Source organism: Bombus pascuorum, chromosome 6 (assembly GCF_905332965.1).
Source record: "Bombus pascuorum chromosome 6, iyBomPasc1.1, whole genome shotgun sequence".
NCBI lineage: Eukaryota > Metazoa > Arthropoda > Insecta > Hymenoptera > Apidae > Bombus > Bombus pascuorum.
Window position 1 is genome coordinate 15,024,722 of NC_083493.1, and position 19,575 is coordinate 15,044,296.

Consider the following 19,575-nt stretch of genomic DNA (forward strand, 5'->3'; position numbering starts at 1 on the left):
TAACAGGAACATCCTCTCGTCAAATATTTTCTTCCTTTGTAGATATTTTGTACGTAACAGGAATATGGATAAGAATATAAAAAGAATAGTAAAATTGTATTAAATACTAAAATCAAACATTGAAAAATTATTTATATGTCAGTAATATTCATTTAGAATCATATTGATAGGAGAAGAGCAAAATTAACGAGTTAAAGCAATACAGGGAATGTCAAATATTTCGATATGTCTATGGGACGTTTTAACTAAAAAGGGTAGTAGAGTGCCTTGCAATCAGCCTCAATTTCAGGCGCTACCTCGAGCCCAAATGGCCCGAACTCGAACTCGAACTCGAAGGAAATTCGAGCCCTCAAAGGCCAGCTAACTTCTTTTTTACCGGCCACTCGACTCCAGTCGCCTTATGGCGAAACACTTGTCAGTGGCGCTCAAATCCACCTGAGGGCGCTTCTTACCCCCACCATTTCGTGTCGTTATCCGCTTCCCAAATCGAGCGGATTCTTTTTAGGTGGCGACCCCGAGATTCGAAGAATCCGCGCGACCGAGGGAAACGACGTGACGCAAGAAACCGAGAAGTCCTCGTGGCCCCGGGGACGATCGATGGAATCGTGAACGCGGTCGAGATCTTGTCCGGACAAGGTCGCTCGTTCCCGCTCGCTAATTACACCCGAGATGTTTCGATGAAAGTTACGTGGCGAACTTGCTCCGCAACCAACGGAAACGAGACGCTTTTTACTCGCAGAATTCTTCAATGTTCTTAGAAAACTTGCAGAATTACGTCGGAGAATATAATGTTGAAGAGGATAATATATATATATATATATATATTATTATATATTAATATTGTATTAAATACTATATATATATATATATATAATACTACATATATATATATATATTATATATATATATTACTATATATTAATATATATATATATATTAATTACATTGAAATATATTTATGTTCATAAACAAAAAATAATTCCAGTTAAGCTATCAGAAATACTTGTATACACTTATATGGTCGCTAGCACCAGTGTCTTTGCTAAGGTACATAATTGTATGTATCAAAAGGGGTTCTGAGCTCCTTGCCTCATAATATCGTTATAGAGATTACGATGCAACTAAGATAATTTTTATTTGTAAAGAAATTTTGAACTTCAACTATAGTCTCGATTCTTCAAACTATTTTACACGAAACATTGTTCCCCCAATGAACAGCTAACGATTGTATAAGTAGCTGCTGTATAGAAAAGAACAATTCGATATGTATATAGAATAACGATCAAGTATTCGCATATTTCGAAACAAGCACATGCTAATCGACATTGGCGAAGACATCGGCAACTTTCCGAAACGCAGTTGCAAGACGATTCTATTCAATCCTAGCGTCATGAAACATTTATGAAGCGCGCACATCGACAACCTGAAATTATAACTCGAGACGCATGCAACGTTAAAGTATTACATATACGTACATACCTGTGAAACATTTCACGTCGCAATGCCAACCAGGTAACAAACGCTGTGCATGTATGTAGGTCCTCGAAATTCCTTGTTCACGTGGTCAAGAATCGCAGACGTTGAATAATACATTATCGATAGCGTATTTCGTAGAAAAACCTCGTATAATATCATTCTTTCGAAACTTCGGCATTCCTGGCAAACTTCGTGAAATCCACCTTGCTCTTTTAGGTTAAACGACCGTCCTCGCCAAATCATAACAATACACAATACACGTAATGTAACTTATGTCACGTCAGAGTGAAATTTGCAAGAGATAACCAAGGCAAGACGTCAACTCGAATGTTGACATCGTGGCGCTGCCTGTCCTCCAGATTTAGTAAGGTTAAACGATCATACCTTTTGGAAAGAGTAACATTGTAGATAAAACGTAAGATAAGAGAAATCGCGGGAAAATCTACAAACGAGAATCGCTTTGAAACTTTAACCGACCCGTCAACGTCGCGTCAAGGCTGGTTCCTCGAGTTTGGTAAGGTTAAATGGTCATTCCCTTGAAAACCGCGACACGATCGAGATCAGACTCTCGATAAGAGGTCTCGCGTTCCATCGCGAAGAGGAAGACGCCATGGGTCACGCGCGATCAACCAACGAACACGCGGATACAAGGTCGAAAGGATCGTGTAACTTGAATTACCTTTTTTCGACTGCGCGAACCGCGGCATTGTGCGTGCACGGCGTGGCGGCACTCGCCCGGCCATCGAAATGAATTATCGACGTTCGATCTTGCACTCGCTGGTGGACAATAACACACCGTGAAGAAAAGAGTCGCCGCTTTTTTCCATTGTACACGCAGAAGGAATACGTTCTCTAAATCGATTCGGTACACTTCTAACCTGTGTCAGGTATCACGCGTCCAGCTGCACTGGCAATAATTGTTTCGCGCAATCGATATATCGCAACGAATCGATATCCGCGGCGCATCTGCGATGCGTCTCGTGCGATCTAACGTCTTATTGGTCACTCGATGCACTCCAATATCGTTGTTCAAATTTGAATATCTTTGGTGACCATTTCTTTTATGTATGAAGGAATTTCTGTATCGATGCTTAGTATTGACAGTGTCACAACTCAACAAATTTCAAAGTTGCTGTTATCGAATAAAAGTCTTGTATTATGTTTTTATTTTTATCATGTAAAACGGCATACTTATAATTCCAGCAGTTTTGCGTCAAAGGTAGTTATGTCGCTGTCAACCAAGCCATAGTTTTACAACAACTGTTAGCTCGTTTTTGTTTTGTGACGCTAAAAGTGGAAGGTTGTACTGCTTTCGCGAATATCGGCATATCTCGCGTTAAGTCAGCCTTATAATATCTTTGAAATGACGTACGAAGATTTCTTTTTAAATTTTTAAAAGCATTCCTTCGAGAATTTACATTTCTTGAGTGTGTGCCACTGTCAATGCCAAGCAGCGATATAAGAAGATACAAAAACAAACTAGATAGTACTAAAAGTTATAAGTAAACTGCAATTTTACATATTACCTGTAGTTCGTGCATTTTTACATTTTCAAATTTTCTATAAATCACTGTACTGTAAATATCACTGTACTATAAATTTTTTAGAAATTTTTCCTGTAACCACATAACCGCGCTACACATATAAAACAAATGATGATACAAAGCAACTAACGGTATAGTTAGTTATGTTAAAAGCATTACAAATGCTATTTGAACGATACATTAACGTATATATTAAACATAATTAATTTCGAACAGCAGAAAAGGAACGTTACAATTATTTTATACAAGATACGTATTTATTTTTCTAGCATATTTTTGATAAGTAGGAGTACAAGTATTTCTGTTTTAGAATTGATTTATACAGTGAATTATAAATGAAATAGATTTACACGGCAAGAAGGGATCCGTTCCGAAATAGAATCAGTTCGAGACCACTTCTCGTAAACTTCCTGGATTCTCGACGGCAGATCTCGGCCGACTCCGTTACCGAGATTCGTCCAAAAATCCTTGCAACTTCCAAGATCGAAAGAGTGATTTATATGCATGCGCACGTTTACGATCCTATCGAGTTAACTCGAAGGTAACCTATCAAGAGTAAAGGTACTCGCAGTCTCTCCGTGAGACCAGTAAGGAAGCCTCGTCATTGGTGGAAAGGGATGCCCAGCGATGTCCCAGGCAGAGGCAGAAAGGCGTTCGCCAGTCTCTTCTCGACGCTCCGAGTCAAAACGTTGCGAAGGCCTTCGTCCGGTTTGCCTTGCGAATTTGAACGTCAAACACTTGTCAAAATATTTTTCAACAAATTTCGCGTCCAACGCGTCATCCACGTCCGTCTGTTTCCGTGCTTTTCTTTGTTATTGTTTCTTACTTGCTTATATCCGTTGATTATTGTGTTTTTCGGTAATTTATCATTTTCCGTGGATAGTCGAGATAGATTAACGAATGAACAATCCGTCGGGTTACAAATATCTATAGTAGTGAAACTTTTTTTTCAGTTTTTCAAGTCTAAGATCTTCGAAACTGTAAACAGATTATACTCTATCCGATGTATATAAGCGGAAAATATTGACACGAATAAACGACTATTGTGAGAAGTTGACACTACGTATGAATCACGAAGACGGAGATCATAGTTAAATCGTGACTACAAACTTTTCTCTCTTGCACGTAACAGTCGATTTCCAAAGTGTTTGATTCCTCGACGAGAGTTAGTGCTGTCCTCCGAAAATCGTGAACAAGCCCAAAAGATATTAAAAGCGAGTGGATCCAGAAGATCGTGTTACTCTTCGACCAACCACAGCTAGCAAATGTTCCACGGGAACCGCTCGATTCGTGACTGAAAAGGTATTTAAATATTTACTTCCTTGGCTCCTCGATTTCCTCGTATTTATTCAACTGGTACGTTGGAAGTACTTGGCGCGAATTGCGTTAGTAACTCACATCCCGGTGCTAATAACACACGACAAGAGTTCGCCGCAGAGGTTCGTTTCGTTCCGACGATCGAATAAAGGCTATTATTTGTATGGGAGAAATATTTCCTCAAACATCTTTTGATCGATCGACCAATCAATTGAAAAAATATTTCTTCAAAGATCTGAGCCAATAAAATACGAGACAGGTCTACACCACTTGTATTAATTGCGTGATCGCGAAACAATTTGACCTCGAAGCTGGCAAAAAGTACGATCGAACAGCTGCTAATGTCGTTAATTTCCAGTAATGAATTAGAACGTAAAAAGCATCTCGAAGTCTGGCGTTTCGCATAATCGGATGAATCATTGACTATCGAATAATTCGAAACTGAGTCACGAACTGATCGCGTCATCGCAGTACCATACTAAATAAAACACCGTTAAGGAGAAAACCGCTTTCAAGTTACCCGGATACGGAGCAATTAGCAGACTCAAAAATTACGATTCTGTATTTGATGACGGGAGAACGCTTTCAGCAGCAGGATGTGGGACATTAGAGAGGCGCGCAGTGTGCAGCATCGCGAGTAAAAAAAGATTCCTCCCCTGGACCGGGTGCTTCCAACCAGATCGACGAAAAAGCTCGCCTTGAAACGAAAAAGGGGACCGCTATATTGCTACAAATACTGTTCTAACTATAAATTGTAGAAATGTAGCATGAGGTAGACAGAATTTTACCTCTTAAATATAAAACAAGGCAGTGAAAACTATATTTAACAATGAAATAGAAGTAGTAGAATGACAATTTGATTCCATAATAATTCTTACTCACGATGATTCAATTCTTTCCGACTTTGTTTCTCTGAATTCAAATTATTATTCTAAATTCTTTGATGATTCACATAGAATTCTCTCGATTCTTATTGCACTGTTGGATCTACTGCATTCTTTGGATCATTCTCGACTGAGTCGTACCTTTCTATTAATAGAAAATTTCTTAAATTTAAGAAAAATATGAAATAATCGTTATTGATACGCGCTTGATTTCTAACTTCAACTGTATGCTCGTGATTTTTTTAAAACATTCAAAATGTTCTTGGCAACAAGATCAACCACTTGCGTCCGAAATCCCAATTGTGTTGACATTATTTTTTCAGCATCGTACGAGTGTTGTAAATAACCGAATGAAATAAATTATAAACAACACTATCATTTTCAACAATATTCTCGTGTAATCGATTTATGTAAACATTATACTTAAACGTTACGTTTGAAAGGTACTAAAACGTCAAATATGAAAATGATAGAATGATAACAGCTCAAACGATCGGTTGCTATCCTAATTTGTTCGATAAGAAATTGATGAAACATTTCATTCGACAAGAAAATTGATCGATTTTTTAATTGCATTCAAAAGCTGAATTCCTCTTTGTGATCACTTTTTCGAGTAATCGTGTTTAATCGTTCGAACAATTGTTCCAGAAACATTAATACATTGATTGCGCAGATTATAAAATTAAGAAAGCAATCGTAGATCATAATTTAACAATCCATAATTTCTTCTCACGAAATTGATCTTTAATTGAATAGAAACGTTAAAATTCTATGTGCGAAGGGTTAAGAATCTTTCGCACAACACGCATTCCTGCTACGTGCAACTAAATTTCCACGTGGCACCATGCGCATGCATACCAAATCTCCATGTACAATCTCCGAATCGTTTCTCACCTGCTATTAATAGCATAAACATTCATTCACAGTTCTCCACATCGTTCGAAGTTATTCACGCTGAGTTATTCTCGAGTCGATCGATCTCTGTGTTTGCATCCTATTCACAAATTGTTCAGCGAGGTAAAAGAAAATAATAATTCGAACGGATGGACGTACGAGTCTTTGGACAGCAAAATCGGCTCAAATTTTTCTTAAGCGGATTTACCAAAGGATGTGGTTACAAAAATTCAATTTGTCTCCCGCACTGACCTCGAAGCTGCACTTTCACTTGCCACCCACAGAAAATCGCAACAGCTGTCGCTCGTTTACTCGATCGTCCGCTCGCTCGCTCGTGCACAGGATATTTTTCAAATTTCAAAGGTAGACCATGCCAAGGGCTTCGGCCGCTGGCAGCTGACACTGCAGATGGGGTACACCTGCCTCAAACTATTTACCGTCTCATACCGTTGCTGTTTGCCCGAGAAGCCAGGCGCACACTTGATTACAACTTCGTTAAAGTCTTTATCTCCGTCACTGATTTTTCTCATTTAACCCTCGAAAGTTATCACGGATGAAATATTACTGCACGCTAATTTTATTCCAATATTATCATCTTGCGCGAATATCATCGCGATGTTATTTATAACCATTGCAGACAATAACTTCTTTGTACTTCATTCAATATTGAATACAACGAGAAACTATAATATAGCATCCCAACCGATTAAGAAAGCTCGTCTTCAAGCTCGACATTTTCATCGTACCCTGATAAATAATTTACATTAAAAGTACAATGTATTGTAAAATATTACCGATCTCTCCTTCTTTTGGGGATATTCTTTCCTTTATCTTACGTTTCCCAAGATCATTTCGAACCGACCGTTTATTTTGTTTCTACGTATCAACAAGAAAACATCGTAATCTCGTTAAAATCCGTGATGAGGTATTTTCCTCTACAAGTTAATTCAAACTATGATACAAACGAGTAACGCGATAAAGGAAATATCTAAGAATCTCTTTCTAAATAATACCATAACGTTGCAGAAACGCTATTTCTAATATTAGAAATATTATCCGCTACTGTATACTCGCTACATATCGATGCATGGCTCGAGACTTCTGCACACTGCTGTACCTATACATACGTAAACCGAAAACAAGTTCGGCGGCACTGCTTTTGAGTTGACCAGCAAGTGGCATCATCCTGTAGAATTCGCGACGTGGAACGCACAATTAGTTCATTCATCGAATACATCTCCAACATAGTGCATGCGTACACGCTCTTGTACGAGCATATTAAATTTCCGTACGACACGCGGCGATGTGTTGATCGGAGGCGAGGTTGGTCGGTCGGTCGGTCGGTCGGTCGGTCGGTTTATCGGGTAGGCGCCAACTACTCGTTGCTCGCTGTAACTCGCGAGATACACTCTGTTAGCCGCGCGAACGATCATGAGAGCGTTTATTATTTCAGCGGGGTCGTAGGGGCTGGGTGTATCGCGTGCACGCGCACACCCGTTCAAACCGCTGCAATTCTGCACGATTACCTCGGGGCGAGAATAGATTCGACCGTGGATTTCGGAAGCGTTAACGATACGTCTACAACGCGATAATTTCTATTGTGGTTGATGCTACGTGCCATTCCGTCTGTTGTAAAGCGAGCCTATCGTCGTTGAATCAATATTGGTTACACGTTTAGGAGCGTACAACAACAAACGAGCTTAATTGATCGATTGTCCGTCTGGGATCGGAAATCGTAACCATGATCGAATCACGCGTCACGTGTATCCAAGCTAGGCGTTTGAAGATTACGGACCAAGAGTGTAAATCACATTACGCAGCTATTTTGCACGGAGAAGCAGTTCTATAATTCGTTGTGTGAATTATGGACTCGAGCATATTCGAAGTTACGTTATTTCAAATATTATTTCGAATAACATAATATTCGATTTTACAATTAACTGTAGATCTGTAAATAATTTCTGTGAAAATAGAAAAATCTTTTAAAATGATATTTCAAGAAATGAGGTGTCAAACGATGTGTTTATCTTTTGAGATAATTAACAAGTATAATGACTTGTTCTTGGAAATTATATTTCGAATAATGACATTTACAAATATCGTACTGCTTCTTCTTCTTGCATCATATTTGCTATTATTTCTTTCGTCAAAATTTCCTGATTAATCATAAACTGATGTTGCAATCAAAAGAAATCAACCTAAATAATTAGAATAAATGTAAAAAATAACTATTTAGCATGTTTCTCGCTTACGATCTTCGTTTGAGCATGGAATGGCTATAGCCGAAACATTCTGATCCATGAAAGTCAGTTGAGTTCGGGTGAAAGTTACAAAAGAACGCTTCAATTTCTATCGATCATGACGCAAATAACAAATCGAACGTGTCATATCATCGATAGATCAAAGTTCAAAGCATCAAACTTGGAAAAGTTAATACGACGCAACGTGGAAACGGTTGAAACATAAAAAATTATCTAGTTACGCCATATCGCAATTACGATTTCTTCTTGCAATCTACTTTCGATGATTGCAACGCGTGGTTGATTTCTATCGTGGAACAATATAACCGATCCTGTGCGGTGGCTGGCGCGTGGCTCTGGCTCGCTTTGAGGATTATCTAACCGTTGATGTGTCTTTCAATCACTCGATTCTGTAATTGGCCAGGTAATAGCCGGTTGCTCTGGCCATTTAATTGAATTCATACTAATTAATGACGAGTTAATAATTACAAGAACGCTCGTGTTGCTTCGTGACCGTGTTACGGGCCGGTGATTTCACCGTACAACGAACTACATCATGAGAATTACGCCGGCTCGTAATACACGCTTTTACCAGAATAGAATACCCAGCGCAAACTCCAGCACACGCCTCGCACTCTGTCGTTCACAAACCTATCGTAAACGAGTTTACGATTAAAGAATCCCACGCGACGTCTGCATTAACGCGCGTTTAACTTAGGCTCAACCAGCCGGAAAGTTATGTCGCGAATTTCGACTGGAGTTCTGGGAACAAGGGGAAATAAGCGACGGGGTAACAGGTATCTCCCTGTAAGCCCTCGCACCGCTCTTAACTGCAAACAAGCTTGTGGGAGTGGGCACGTTTGTTATCGAAGCTGTTTGCACTGTACCGATGTTCCAACAGTATCGACCCACGCGGCGAGTAACGTACTTCCGGTCAGCCGCTCCTTCGCCTCATCGAATTTCTTTCCACTGTCTTCCGCTGAAAGATTTCAGATATCAAAAACTTTTTGACGCACCAAGATCGCGAAAGAAATAGATGATTTCACGATAAAACAGAAGAATCTTAATATCGTATAAATCGAAGCAATCTTGTCCGAGTATAGTAAGCGGACAATCGTAGTAATTGTTATCGTAATAATAAAGTTAGCAGAATAATAAAATTTAATCGAGTTACATCCTCGTATATCTTATCCGCCAAATTCTTCTCTGCAGCAGCTTCTCTTCAGTCGTAAGAATCCATCCCTTAAGGCTACACGTGAGTCTGCTTAAGAGATCCTCACGAGTCTCGTGATACACCGATTTAAGCTACTTTGATTTCACTGGGCGGCGTACAGTGGGGCGTTGATACTTAGCGGCGCCCGAGTTCCTCTCTCTTGCAACGTGCCGGTCCTCCACGATGCGCTTTTCAGCGGCAGCCAGCAATTTGCCGTAATTATTATGTTTATCTTTCTCATTCACTTAACTCGATGCACGGAGACCGGTCCATCTGGTTGCATTCGATTTTTACCGAAACGATTTCGTCCCGGCGTCGTAGCTGCAAAGACTGACATCGCCACGCGTCGACCATTACGTTTCAGAGGCGGTACGGACGATCCACTTTGTCAAACTCCATTTGCGTGATTCTCTTCCTTCCCGTTTCAGTCAACCAGGCACGAAATCTCGTTCCGACAATCGGTCGAAGCAAATTATCGAGTTTCGTATAGGAACAAGACGAGGTGCTTTGGCGAACCTGAAATGAGCAAAATTGCAAGGTACAGCAGATGTTCGAGCAGAATGCTAGCTGTTCGAGTGACGTCCAATTTTTACGCGCTGCAGACCACACAGCCACGCGTTCAGCGTTATTACGTCTTTGAAAGGCCGACCCCGATGATCCACTTTGTCAAACTCAATTTGCGCGATTCCCCTGCCACGACACACACAGTTCTCGCTACACTCGACAATTTGCGGGGTTCAACGCAGGCAAGCGTGTGGTTCGTGACAGCGATGGGCAAAGGTGGCCGGAACGTCGTGACACCTTCGAGGAATGGGAAGAAACGACATTAAAACTGTATCTACCCTCCGCGTGGATTTCTACGATGAAAGTCGACGTCGCAAGATGGAGAAAGGAATCGTAAGATTACTCGATACCAAAGATAACGCGAAAAGATTCGATCGACCAATTAAAAATTCCATTCTCTAAAATTCCCAATGGTCCTCTTACTATCGAAGAATTATACTCGGCCAGTTTTTGTTAAATTTCCCAAGTTCGCGAAGAAAACTATCGTTTGTACGCGCATCTCCGATGCGAATCCGCAAGAGAATTCTCGTCGTCGACATCGCGACGAGGAACGTCGTCCGTTTGTAAATCCGCTCGGCCTCCGCGAAGTTAGCTAGGACGGATTGTTCCGTGGAGCGGAGGTTCGTGGAAAAGTGTAAAGAACGTGAATAGGGAGGAGGATGGCGAACGAAAGAGCACGAGAAAGGGAGGGGAAGGAACGAGAGTCGAGGATGAAGCGGGAGGGCAAGGAAGACGGAGAACGGTAGGAAAGGAGAAGAGGAAAAAGAGAAATAATCGAAGCTGGAGAAACGGCAAGCGACAGAAGGAGAAGGGCAAAGAAGATTGGCGAGGAAGAGGTGGATGAAGGAGGAGAGGAGGGTTCGAGAGAAGTAAGTAGAAGAGGAAAAAGCAGAGGAAGAAGAAGAAGAAGAAGAAGAAGTTAAGATGGTCCAGCGCGGGCAGCATCGGCATCGCAAGCCGGAGGTGATGACCTGCTCAAGGCCACCCGCTCCCAACTCTTAGACCGGAGAGGAGAACCACTCTTCTTATTTTTCGTTGCTCCCTTTTCTCTCTTTCCACTTCTTCCAACTCTCCCTCCTTCCTTCCGATTCTCTCTCGCTCACTCCCATTTCCCAGCCAACCTGTCCTCTTCCTGTTTACCACTCCCGGACTGATTTGCTCTCTCTCTCTCTCCCCTCTCTTTCCCGTTCCCTTTTTCCTGTTTGCTGGTTCGGTTCCCTCGGTCGGAACCCTTAATGTCAACTTCCCGCCGGGCCTTTCGTCGAGCTCCTCTTCCCGTTCGATCGCTATTGAAAAATGTCGTCTGAAAAATGCTCGTCTTAATCGTCGCCACACGATACACGCCACAGTGTACCGTAAAACATAACGCTCCTGTATTTTATAATATAAGCATGATAATCGAGTCTGGTAACTGTTCTTTCGAAATTTCAAAATGTTTTACATAACGCACGTAATATACGTATTCATAGAACGTGTCTACGAACGTTTGAATACTTCCGCAAGCTATGTACTACGTACAAGAGTATTTGCTGGTACTAGTAACTTGTAACTTGTGACTAGTAAAATTTCGCTAATAATATTAATTCAAGCGTACAAGAGGGCCTTGAAGTGGTAGAGGAATGAAAGAACGTAATATTCTCTTGCGGTCGCACGGTGCGATTGAAATTTTTGCAAATGCGCACGGATTACTTCCTCATCCTCGACTAAACTGTCCGTAAAATTGAAACGGACATGGAATTTTAACGCTCGATTAGGCCACGCGTTCGTATTCGTCATAACGTCCAAGCTCGGATCGCGGCACCATCGTGAGTTTACGATTCACCGTAAGAACTCTTAAAGCAGACGATATCGCTCGCCTTAAATCTGCCGGCACCGCAAAAATATTCCTCGCCGTCGAAGAACGCGCGTCACCATCCGCTGCACTAGCGAAAATTCTTCGCTATCTATCCGACACCGCTCTCGCTATAATTCGATCAACCGTTTCTCGTTCGAAGTCTCAAGGACGAACGAAGGTATCCGGTTGTGCCTTCCGACTCCTTCCTTCCCGCTACTCGGCTTCGTAATTAAAATCTGCTGAAGCGTGGTTTTCGTTTTAAAAGAATTTCGTTTTAAAAGGTAGAATTTTCTGTATTACGACCGCCGTTATTCGAATATCCTTTTCAAAGAATCCAATGGTTAAATTTATTAATTTAAGTATTTTGGTTACTCGTAATCGTTATTATCAAAATTGTTTTTGGTTAAAAATATGTAATGGCAGAAATTATTTTTCTTTACCAGTGATCTAACGTTCCGTTATTCCGACTTTTTATGTCATTCCGATAGCTCAAATATGAGAGAGCGTAACAAATAAGAAAATCGTAGACGTTTGAGAAAGATTCGAAAGCGAAGGATACTGTTTGGCATCGGATTCGGCACATTCCATCGTAGGATTCTCGTCGAGAAACCTTGAAACGGACATCCTCGTTAATCGTGACTCGAAATCCATAGGAACTCCGGAGATCATCCACCGCGATCTTGCAACAAAACCGTAATTTATCGAATCTATTTACGATATCAGCAGAAGATTACAGCGATTAAATTCACCTTCGTGTCGAATCGTTTCGAAACGAGAGCACCCGCCAATCTTTGAGATTAATTAATAGCGATCGAGTTCAAAGGTTTGTTGGCGTCGTGGGAGGGAAGTAGAGAGCCGGTGGACGTGCCGCGTCTCAAGATACGGATCTGCACGGGCAATGTTCATTAAGCGATCAAGGTCGCAGGGAACAAGAGTCCAGTCGAGTCCCCGTAGCCCGTATAGTCTTCCGCGTATTCCGTTTATTGCTGAATGAGTGTAATGGTGTCTTGCATACGGAAATACGCTGCCACTCGACTCTACGGTCTACGTTAAACAGTCTCTACACGATGAGATTTATCTCGAGACATGACTCCATATGAGATCTCGCACGAGACGAAAGATATCACGATACCTATTCATAATCGACAGCTTCGAAACTGTGAAATACCGTTTTAACATTTATGCGAAAAAATTCTAATTATGGATCACACGAGTCACACATTTCTGCTGAAACACTAACGTAATTGCATAGTTGGAAAGAGAACTCGTTAATTTCAAGGATTATTGTAAATGGCTGATAGATTCACGAGGCTTCGATATTTTTCACTCGCTATCTTTGAAGCGTGCAAGGAAAATATTCAGTGAAAAATCCTCTGCGCGTATGTTTAGATCGGTCTCAAATATTACCAACACGAGCATGACAATCGTGTCTCGTTATAGTGGCACTGAAATTTCAAAATGTTTTATATAACACGCACGGCATACGCATAAAAATTTTCTGCGACAATTGTCGTAAACGTTGAAACGTTACATAGTTTTAGAGCTGCTGTTTACGATAGTCGATTCGTCTCGTGCGAGACTTAAAGGTGTGCTTTGAGGTAAATCTCATCCTGTAGGTGCTGCTTCAGGGAAACAGACAGCTTGCTGGGTCTTCCTCTCTCTCACTCTCACTCTCTCTGCTTAGTACACGCACAGCGTAAGCAGCATAAGCTTCAACGCACAGTGGACACACATTGGACTCGTGTCGTACGCCTATTTGGCTCGCCGTGTATCTGATGTTTAATAAACGACAGGTCAACTAGAGTGAACCGTGCAGCTGTGCCCACTAGCTGCTAGCTATTATGTACCTCGATTCATTATCACTGGTCTCTGTTTGTGTACGTTAAGTTTTTCGTTTCGTTACTGTCGCTCGGTAGTTTCTCTTAATTGAAACGTCATCCAACGATACCGAAGTGTTCGCAATCGCAGTTTGAAAAGCCGTGGAAACGCAGTTTGCGGCTCGAGCGTCGCTCGATAACGCGAGCCACGTTTAAACTCTCTTGCAAATACCGCACTGATTTTCTCGTGTTTCCTGATTTCAGCACGGAATGACGAGGTAGACAACGCGAATCGAAACGCAAACTCCCTCGAGGCCCCCGCTGAACATCTCCAAGCAGGTAAGCAAACACACGTTACTCGTTTGCTATTAACTTATTGAACGAGGAACAGTTAATTTACCGTTCGAACTGCTAATCTTTTGAACGTAACATCAGGTCGTTCGAAAAGTTAGTAGCAAAGTGTAAGAAAAAGTAACCCTTTCAGGATCAAATATTATTTAATCTATGAGAAAAACCTTCTTTATCGATTATCAATGATATGCTATAAAAGGTTACCAAATGACACTTTGCGTTGTCGCAATTTGGTCCTTAATGAGTCAAGGTATTATCTAGTTAACGAGAAAATTAAATGGCTCGAGATCCCACGAATCTTTCGAGTCATCCAAGCTAAAGCTCTTCGAGACATTCTTTCGCGGCATTCCTTTCTCAGAACCGCTTCTCCGGGTTTACGAAGAAGGCAAGGGGAATAAATTTTTACGGAACCCGCGGCGAGTATTTCTCAGCGGCATGACCAACAATCATTCCGCGAGGCGCAACAATGGTGCTAAGCCGCAAATGCTCGCCGGTTTACGACGCGATGGCCCGTCCTTCGGCCGGTGAAAGTCTGCAAGAATTCGCCCTCGATCGTGCCTGCGAACTTCACATTGAGATACGCTCGTGACGTGTCACGATCTGGTTCGGGACCGGTAATGAACGCCTCGTGTCGGCGTCCCAGGGCGAAAACGAACAACGTGGTCGAACTATCTTCTAGATTTTAGATGTCGGAGTCACGATTCTCATTCCCCGCATATTTCTCTGCTAGTTGGCGATTTCGTTCCACGGAATTCTGCCCGAGTATCTGCTCGACCGTGTTAACCTATTAAGAACCAAGAAGTGAAATCATTCGTAAAGTTGGAAAAAACGCAACCTCGTTGGTTGTGTGACTTGTTATTAGTTAATTATCGTAAAGCAACCTATTATTTTATCAGAGTTAAAAACGTAGTAGAACGACGTAGTGACTCGCGTCAATTTGAGATATTTTTTAGAAAAATGATTGTAGCCGAAATAAACTTCTAAAATGCATTAAAATTATTAACCGTAGCGTGAACGATAGGAAATAATTAATCGGTTTCGTTCAATCGATTGCATCTTCCATTAACGTTCCATAGATTTCTCTCGATAGAAATCTTATCAGTTGAAATTACTATCGATAACTATCGTACAACGATTACGAAAACGATTAGCAAACTGTTTTATTTCTTATAATTATATATTTTACTATATTTACATTCTAATTAATTAGGTGTCGTGAAACGTAGAACGTAATTTAATACGTTTAATACGTGATAAAACGCGTCATTGAAAATTAGGCTCTTTTGCAATCATTGTAAACGGTTGATTTATTATTAACGAGCGACAAACGAAGCGTCCAATAGTTGCTAAATATCTCGAATCGAAACGAATTTCTAATTCCTTGACTGGCATCGATATTTTTCTGCTTGTATCAAAGCGTTAGTCACCGCGCTTTTCTCTACGTTCTCCGTTATCTGCTCTTCGATTCGCCACGGCTAAAGTGGAAAAAAACACTCGATAAGGGGTTATTGTTAATTTACCAGATAAAGGGAGAACAGCCTTGTACATTGCGAACTGATGTGACGCTGGTCGAACACCGAATCAGTCAGATAAAACATCGCGTGCCCAGCGGCCGTCACAAATTGATACTCTGATGTTTAGTTCGACGTGGATCGATGCGGTATCATCGTAGAGACGCGACAATCTCGTAAGTAAGTAGATCGCCAACAGAAACTAGAACGCGAGCATCGAAATTTCCAGGAAAGTATGATAGAAGCGAGCGCAATTGCTGAGAAAACGTAACGAAGATATCGTTACATCTCTTAATTTCCGTGTACATTGTACATACGAATGATTCACGCAAGTATTTCAACACTTATCATAGAAAACTTTTATGTGTATGTTTATCTACCTATGACATAAAGATGTATTATATAATATCAAGCATTTTAAGATTCTATCCGTACTCCTTACACGTGTATATACAAGGTACAGGATATTTACTGCAAACATATATTTAATAAAAAGTAAACGTTGTAAATTTAGTCGTCTTTACGTTTGTTGAAACTTTTTTATGATTTCTACGAAATACGTACTCGTACCAAATATCTTCCAACTTCCCTGTACGTTTTCATATTCGTTTCAAATTCTATCGATATACGTAAAGGTGACGGTCGAGTCTCGTTACAAAGTTAATGAAACTTGCAATGGTTTCTTAATATATTCTTAAAAGTTTGCTACAAGTGTCAAAGTACTTTTACGAACTACCGCGTCTCGGTAAAACGAAGAGGTGGATTCACCGAAAGAAACGAGGAAACGCGTACTGTATGAATCGGCGCGAATAAAAAGCTGCTGTTGGCTGTCGAAGTACGTCGTATCGATATCGAACCACACCATTATTTTCATCAGTCAGCGTATTTTCTTTTTGAGCTATCGCCGACACACTAGTTTCCCCTTAAAAAAAAATAATTGGATAAGATTCTCGAGGTGTGATTCGTTTCCTACTCGTCTCGCGAGCCGCTCCCATGAACAAGAACGGACGAAGACCGCGTCATCGGTGTATCGAGGCACGTACGACATGTCGCTGACTTCAATGCCAATATTTCCGCATTCTGGAATCTTATTTCTGACTATGGGATATTTATCGTCTACCTGACGCGTTGATAAATCTTTCAGATACGATGGTACTACATATTTTTGTAACCACCTTTTGTACCACTTAGCAATTATTTAACGGTGAACTGCCATGCAAGCAATGAGAATGTCATAAATACGAGTATCCTCGCGTAAAAGTATTTTTAACGCGGCTGTTTGAATCGTTAAAACTTGAAAAATAAATTTATTTCTAGCATTTTGCAATTTTTTGTAATATCAAAGTATTTTTTAGTCTTCGTACCTAAAAGAATTATGGCAATATTCTACCGTAGAAAGCGTTCCTCTAAGCCACACTTCCTTTGGCATTTTTGCACAAAGAATCTCGACAACTATCTTCGTCGGAGTTCTACACATATATCCTACAAATTTTAGAGAAGAATAGCGACAATTGCTGGTAGTGTACAAAGCTTGGAACGTTTTCGCTTAAGGATAAGCGAACTTGCATCGTTCCTTTGCATTCGTTCAAATAAGCTCAATTACGTTGATTTCGAGATTTCGAATACAGACTTCCGCACGTATATTTCTATAATTTCGTCTTTCTCGAAGCTTTGCAGTGGAACATTCTCTTAAATCGTGGGTCGTCTGTATTTTGCTGTCACTTTCTACTTACTACGTTTCATTCTGTCTTCCCCCATATGTCGTAAAAATTCTCGCTCGGTATCGAAATACCACTCGTTTAGAGCCAAAATGTTCCGTCGCAAAAGGTCGCTTCTCGTTGGCCCTTTGACCCGTGCGTCGACGCCAAGCGAGGGAAATAATGTGGGAACCATGCGATTGCGCGATCAGTCGGGTGTTGGGCGTGTAAAATCGGTGTAACGGTGGCTGCTTTGTCTGCCACGAAACCAACCTTTGCGATTCATCGGCGAATCAGTGGAATCGATTTCCCTGTACAGACCGGCTGGTCCGATGGTGTCGATCGGAAGCTCTTGTTCGATCGAGGAAAAAGCTTTCGATTATTAACAAACGATTGTTTGTATTTGAAATTGTCCACCTACGTCACGAAGATTGATTGCTTTCCAAATTCGACGTATTATTATATAGATATTTGTGACAATTGAGATATCTCATGCATAACGAAGTATCGATAAACACGTCTTGTGTCGTTCGCACATTATCAGATAGCATTCGATGATACAGCAAAACGAGTTGACAAACCGTTACGAAGAGGATTTGGTTACTTACGCGTGGTGGTTAAACCGATCGGAAAGCAAGCCACGTTGAAAGGCCGCGCTACCAGCGGAAAGTAAATTCAGTAGAAAATGGATGGACGGTAGGAAGAATTTCGCAAAGCGTTTTCTCATAGAGGCTCGCCGTAAAGGGAAGTTTCATTGGTAACAAAAGGCCAGGTTTGCTCGTTCGAGCCAGTAGGCGCTATAAAATTAAAGGCACTAAGGAAATCCTTCGGTGATCATCTGCCGCCAGGAAAGAAACGGAAATTGAACGTTTGACGAGTGCAGCCGGTTGACTCGAGTGGCCTGAAAGTAACGCGACTCCGCTTCGCATTTTAAAGGATTCTTTTCTTGTTGGCGGTCGCCACGTCGCGTGCACGCCCGTAAAATTCGAAGGGAAAAGTCAGATAGACCGTGCGATTCGTGATGTAACGCGTGAATCAGAGTGTGAGATTCGCAGGCCAAAAAGGATTTCATAACGCGGCTTAGCGAAACCGGGTCTCCCTTATCGAATATTCTTTAGCCGCGTTATTTAACGAGCGATGTTTTACCACCGTGTATTAAGTGCAGATAACGTAACCACTTCCCTTCTGTTTTTAAACCTTCTTTACTCGAGCCTCTCGAAAGCTAAACTGATTAAAATTTCGGTTTTTAACTGGACGAAGACGACAACTCGTCCATGTCCCGCAACTCGCTACGAGTTCAACGAGCGATGCATTGGGTCGTCCGAAAAGTTCCTTTCGTTTTGTAAGGAAATAACGGATGCACGACATTTTCCGTTTTATATTATTTTATCAATCGGAATAAAGATCACAACGTTCGACAGATTAGCTTTCATGTTTGTATAAAGATGCATCGTGGTAAAAGACGTGACTGTAAAGGAAAGACACTTTTCCGACAACCTAATTCTTCTGTCCATAAATCAATTTAAGCTTCCTACTGAATTCTGAACGTAATTTGTAGTAAGAGATACGTCTACTTATGGTAATACTCGATAATACTCTTCGACGCATACTTATTACAATTGACAAATTAATTTCCCTCGTAGTACTCGCGGTTAATAATTTCATTTTGTAATTACAATTGATCCATTTGTCCATTCATATCTGCTCCGTATATGCATTTTCATTAGTAACACCACTGTAATTGTAATAATCCTTCGGTCTTGTTTATCAAAGTTCTCGATCGTCATTGATCGGCTGTCGCGACATGAACGACGCGTACGAAGAAACGATGAATAAAAACCAACGGTTTATCCACCGTCTGTTTCGATACGTTACAACTTGTCTTAGTACTCAATGAATTTCTTTCAACAGGAACCACGTCGATTACAATTACGCTCGATAGCTGGTATAAACGGGTCTGTTTAGCTGGCAAGAGGCGAAACGTATGCGCCAGACGTGGCCGAGGTCACTCTCAGATCTGCAACGTGATATTAACCCTTCAACGCGGTTCGACGTATAAAGTTGCGTCCTACTTTTCTACGCCTAAGTATCCGGAGAAGACAATCGGGTTTTTCGATGTACAAATCGCCGGACAGAAACCGGATAATAGGTCGAAATCGTTATGCAATTAAGGACACACGACTGGCTCCTTCCACGATCGTATTCGAGCCCGTATTTAGTCGCGCCAACCTTC

At 41.1% G+C, this 19,575-nt stretch overlaps 2 protein-coding genes and 2 long non-coding RNA genes across 5 annotated transcripts in view; 2 read left to right on the top strand and 2 right to left on the bottom strand.

Annotated features, from left to right (window-relative positions):
* LOC132908102 (uncharacterized) overlaps positions 1–3,070 on the bottom strand; it is a 128,530-nt gene extending 125,460 nt beyond the window's left edge. Inside the window, exon 1 of the long non-coding RNA XR_009658305.1 lies at positions 1,480–3,070. This is a non-coding gene — a long non-coding RNA (uncharacterized LOC132908102). The remainder of the gene's footprint in view (positions 1–1,479) is intronic.
* The window catches only part of LOC132908087 (uncharacterized), a 148,828-nt gene that overhangs the window by 111,419 nt on the left and 17,834 nt on the right, over positions 1–19,575 (top strand). The gene's annotated exons all lie outside the window — the stretch shown is intronic.
* The window catches only part of LOC132908056 (serine-rich adhesin for platelets), a 60,448-nt gene that overhangs the window by 26,071 nt on the left and 14,802 nt on the right, over positions 1–19,575 (top strand). Inside the window, exon 6 of one of the 2 annotated variants that reach the window (XM_060961626.1) lies at positions 14,048–14,122. The exons of the other annotated variant lie outside the window; for it this stretch is intronic. Within the exon in view, the coding sequence (XP_060817609.1) occupies positions 14,048–14,122 (75 nt within the window). The remainder of the gene's footprint in view (positions 1–14,047; positions 14,123–19,575) is intronic. 2 annotated transcript variants of the gene reach the window in all.
* On the bottom strand, positions 3,256–10,464 carry LOC132908104 (uncharacterized). The gene is made up of 2 exons (XR_009658308.1): positions 4,858–10,464; positions 3,256–4,314 (listed from the first exon to the last, which is right to left on the bottom strand). It is a non-coding gene; the product is annotated as an uncharacterized LOC132908104 (long non-coding RNA).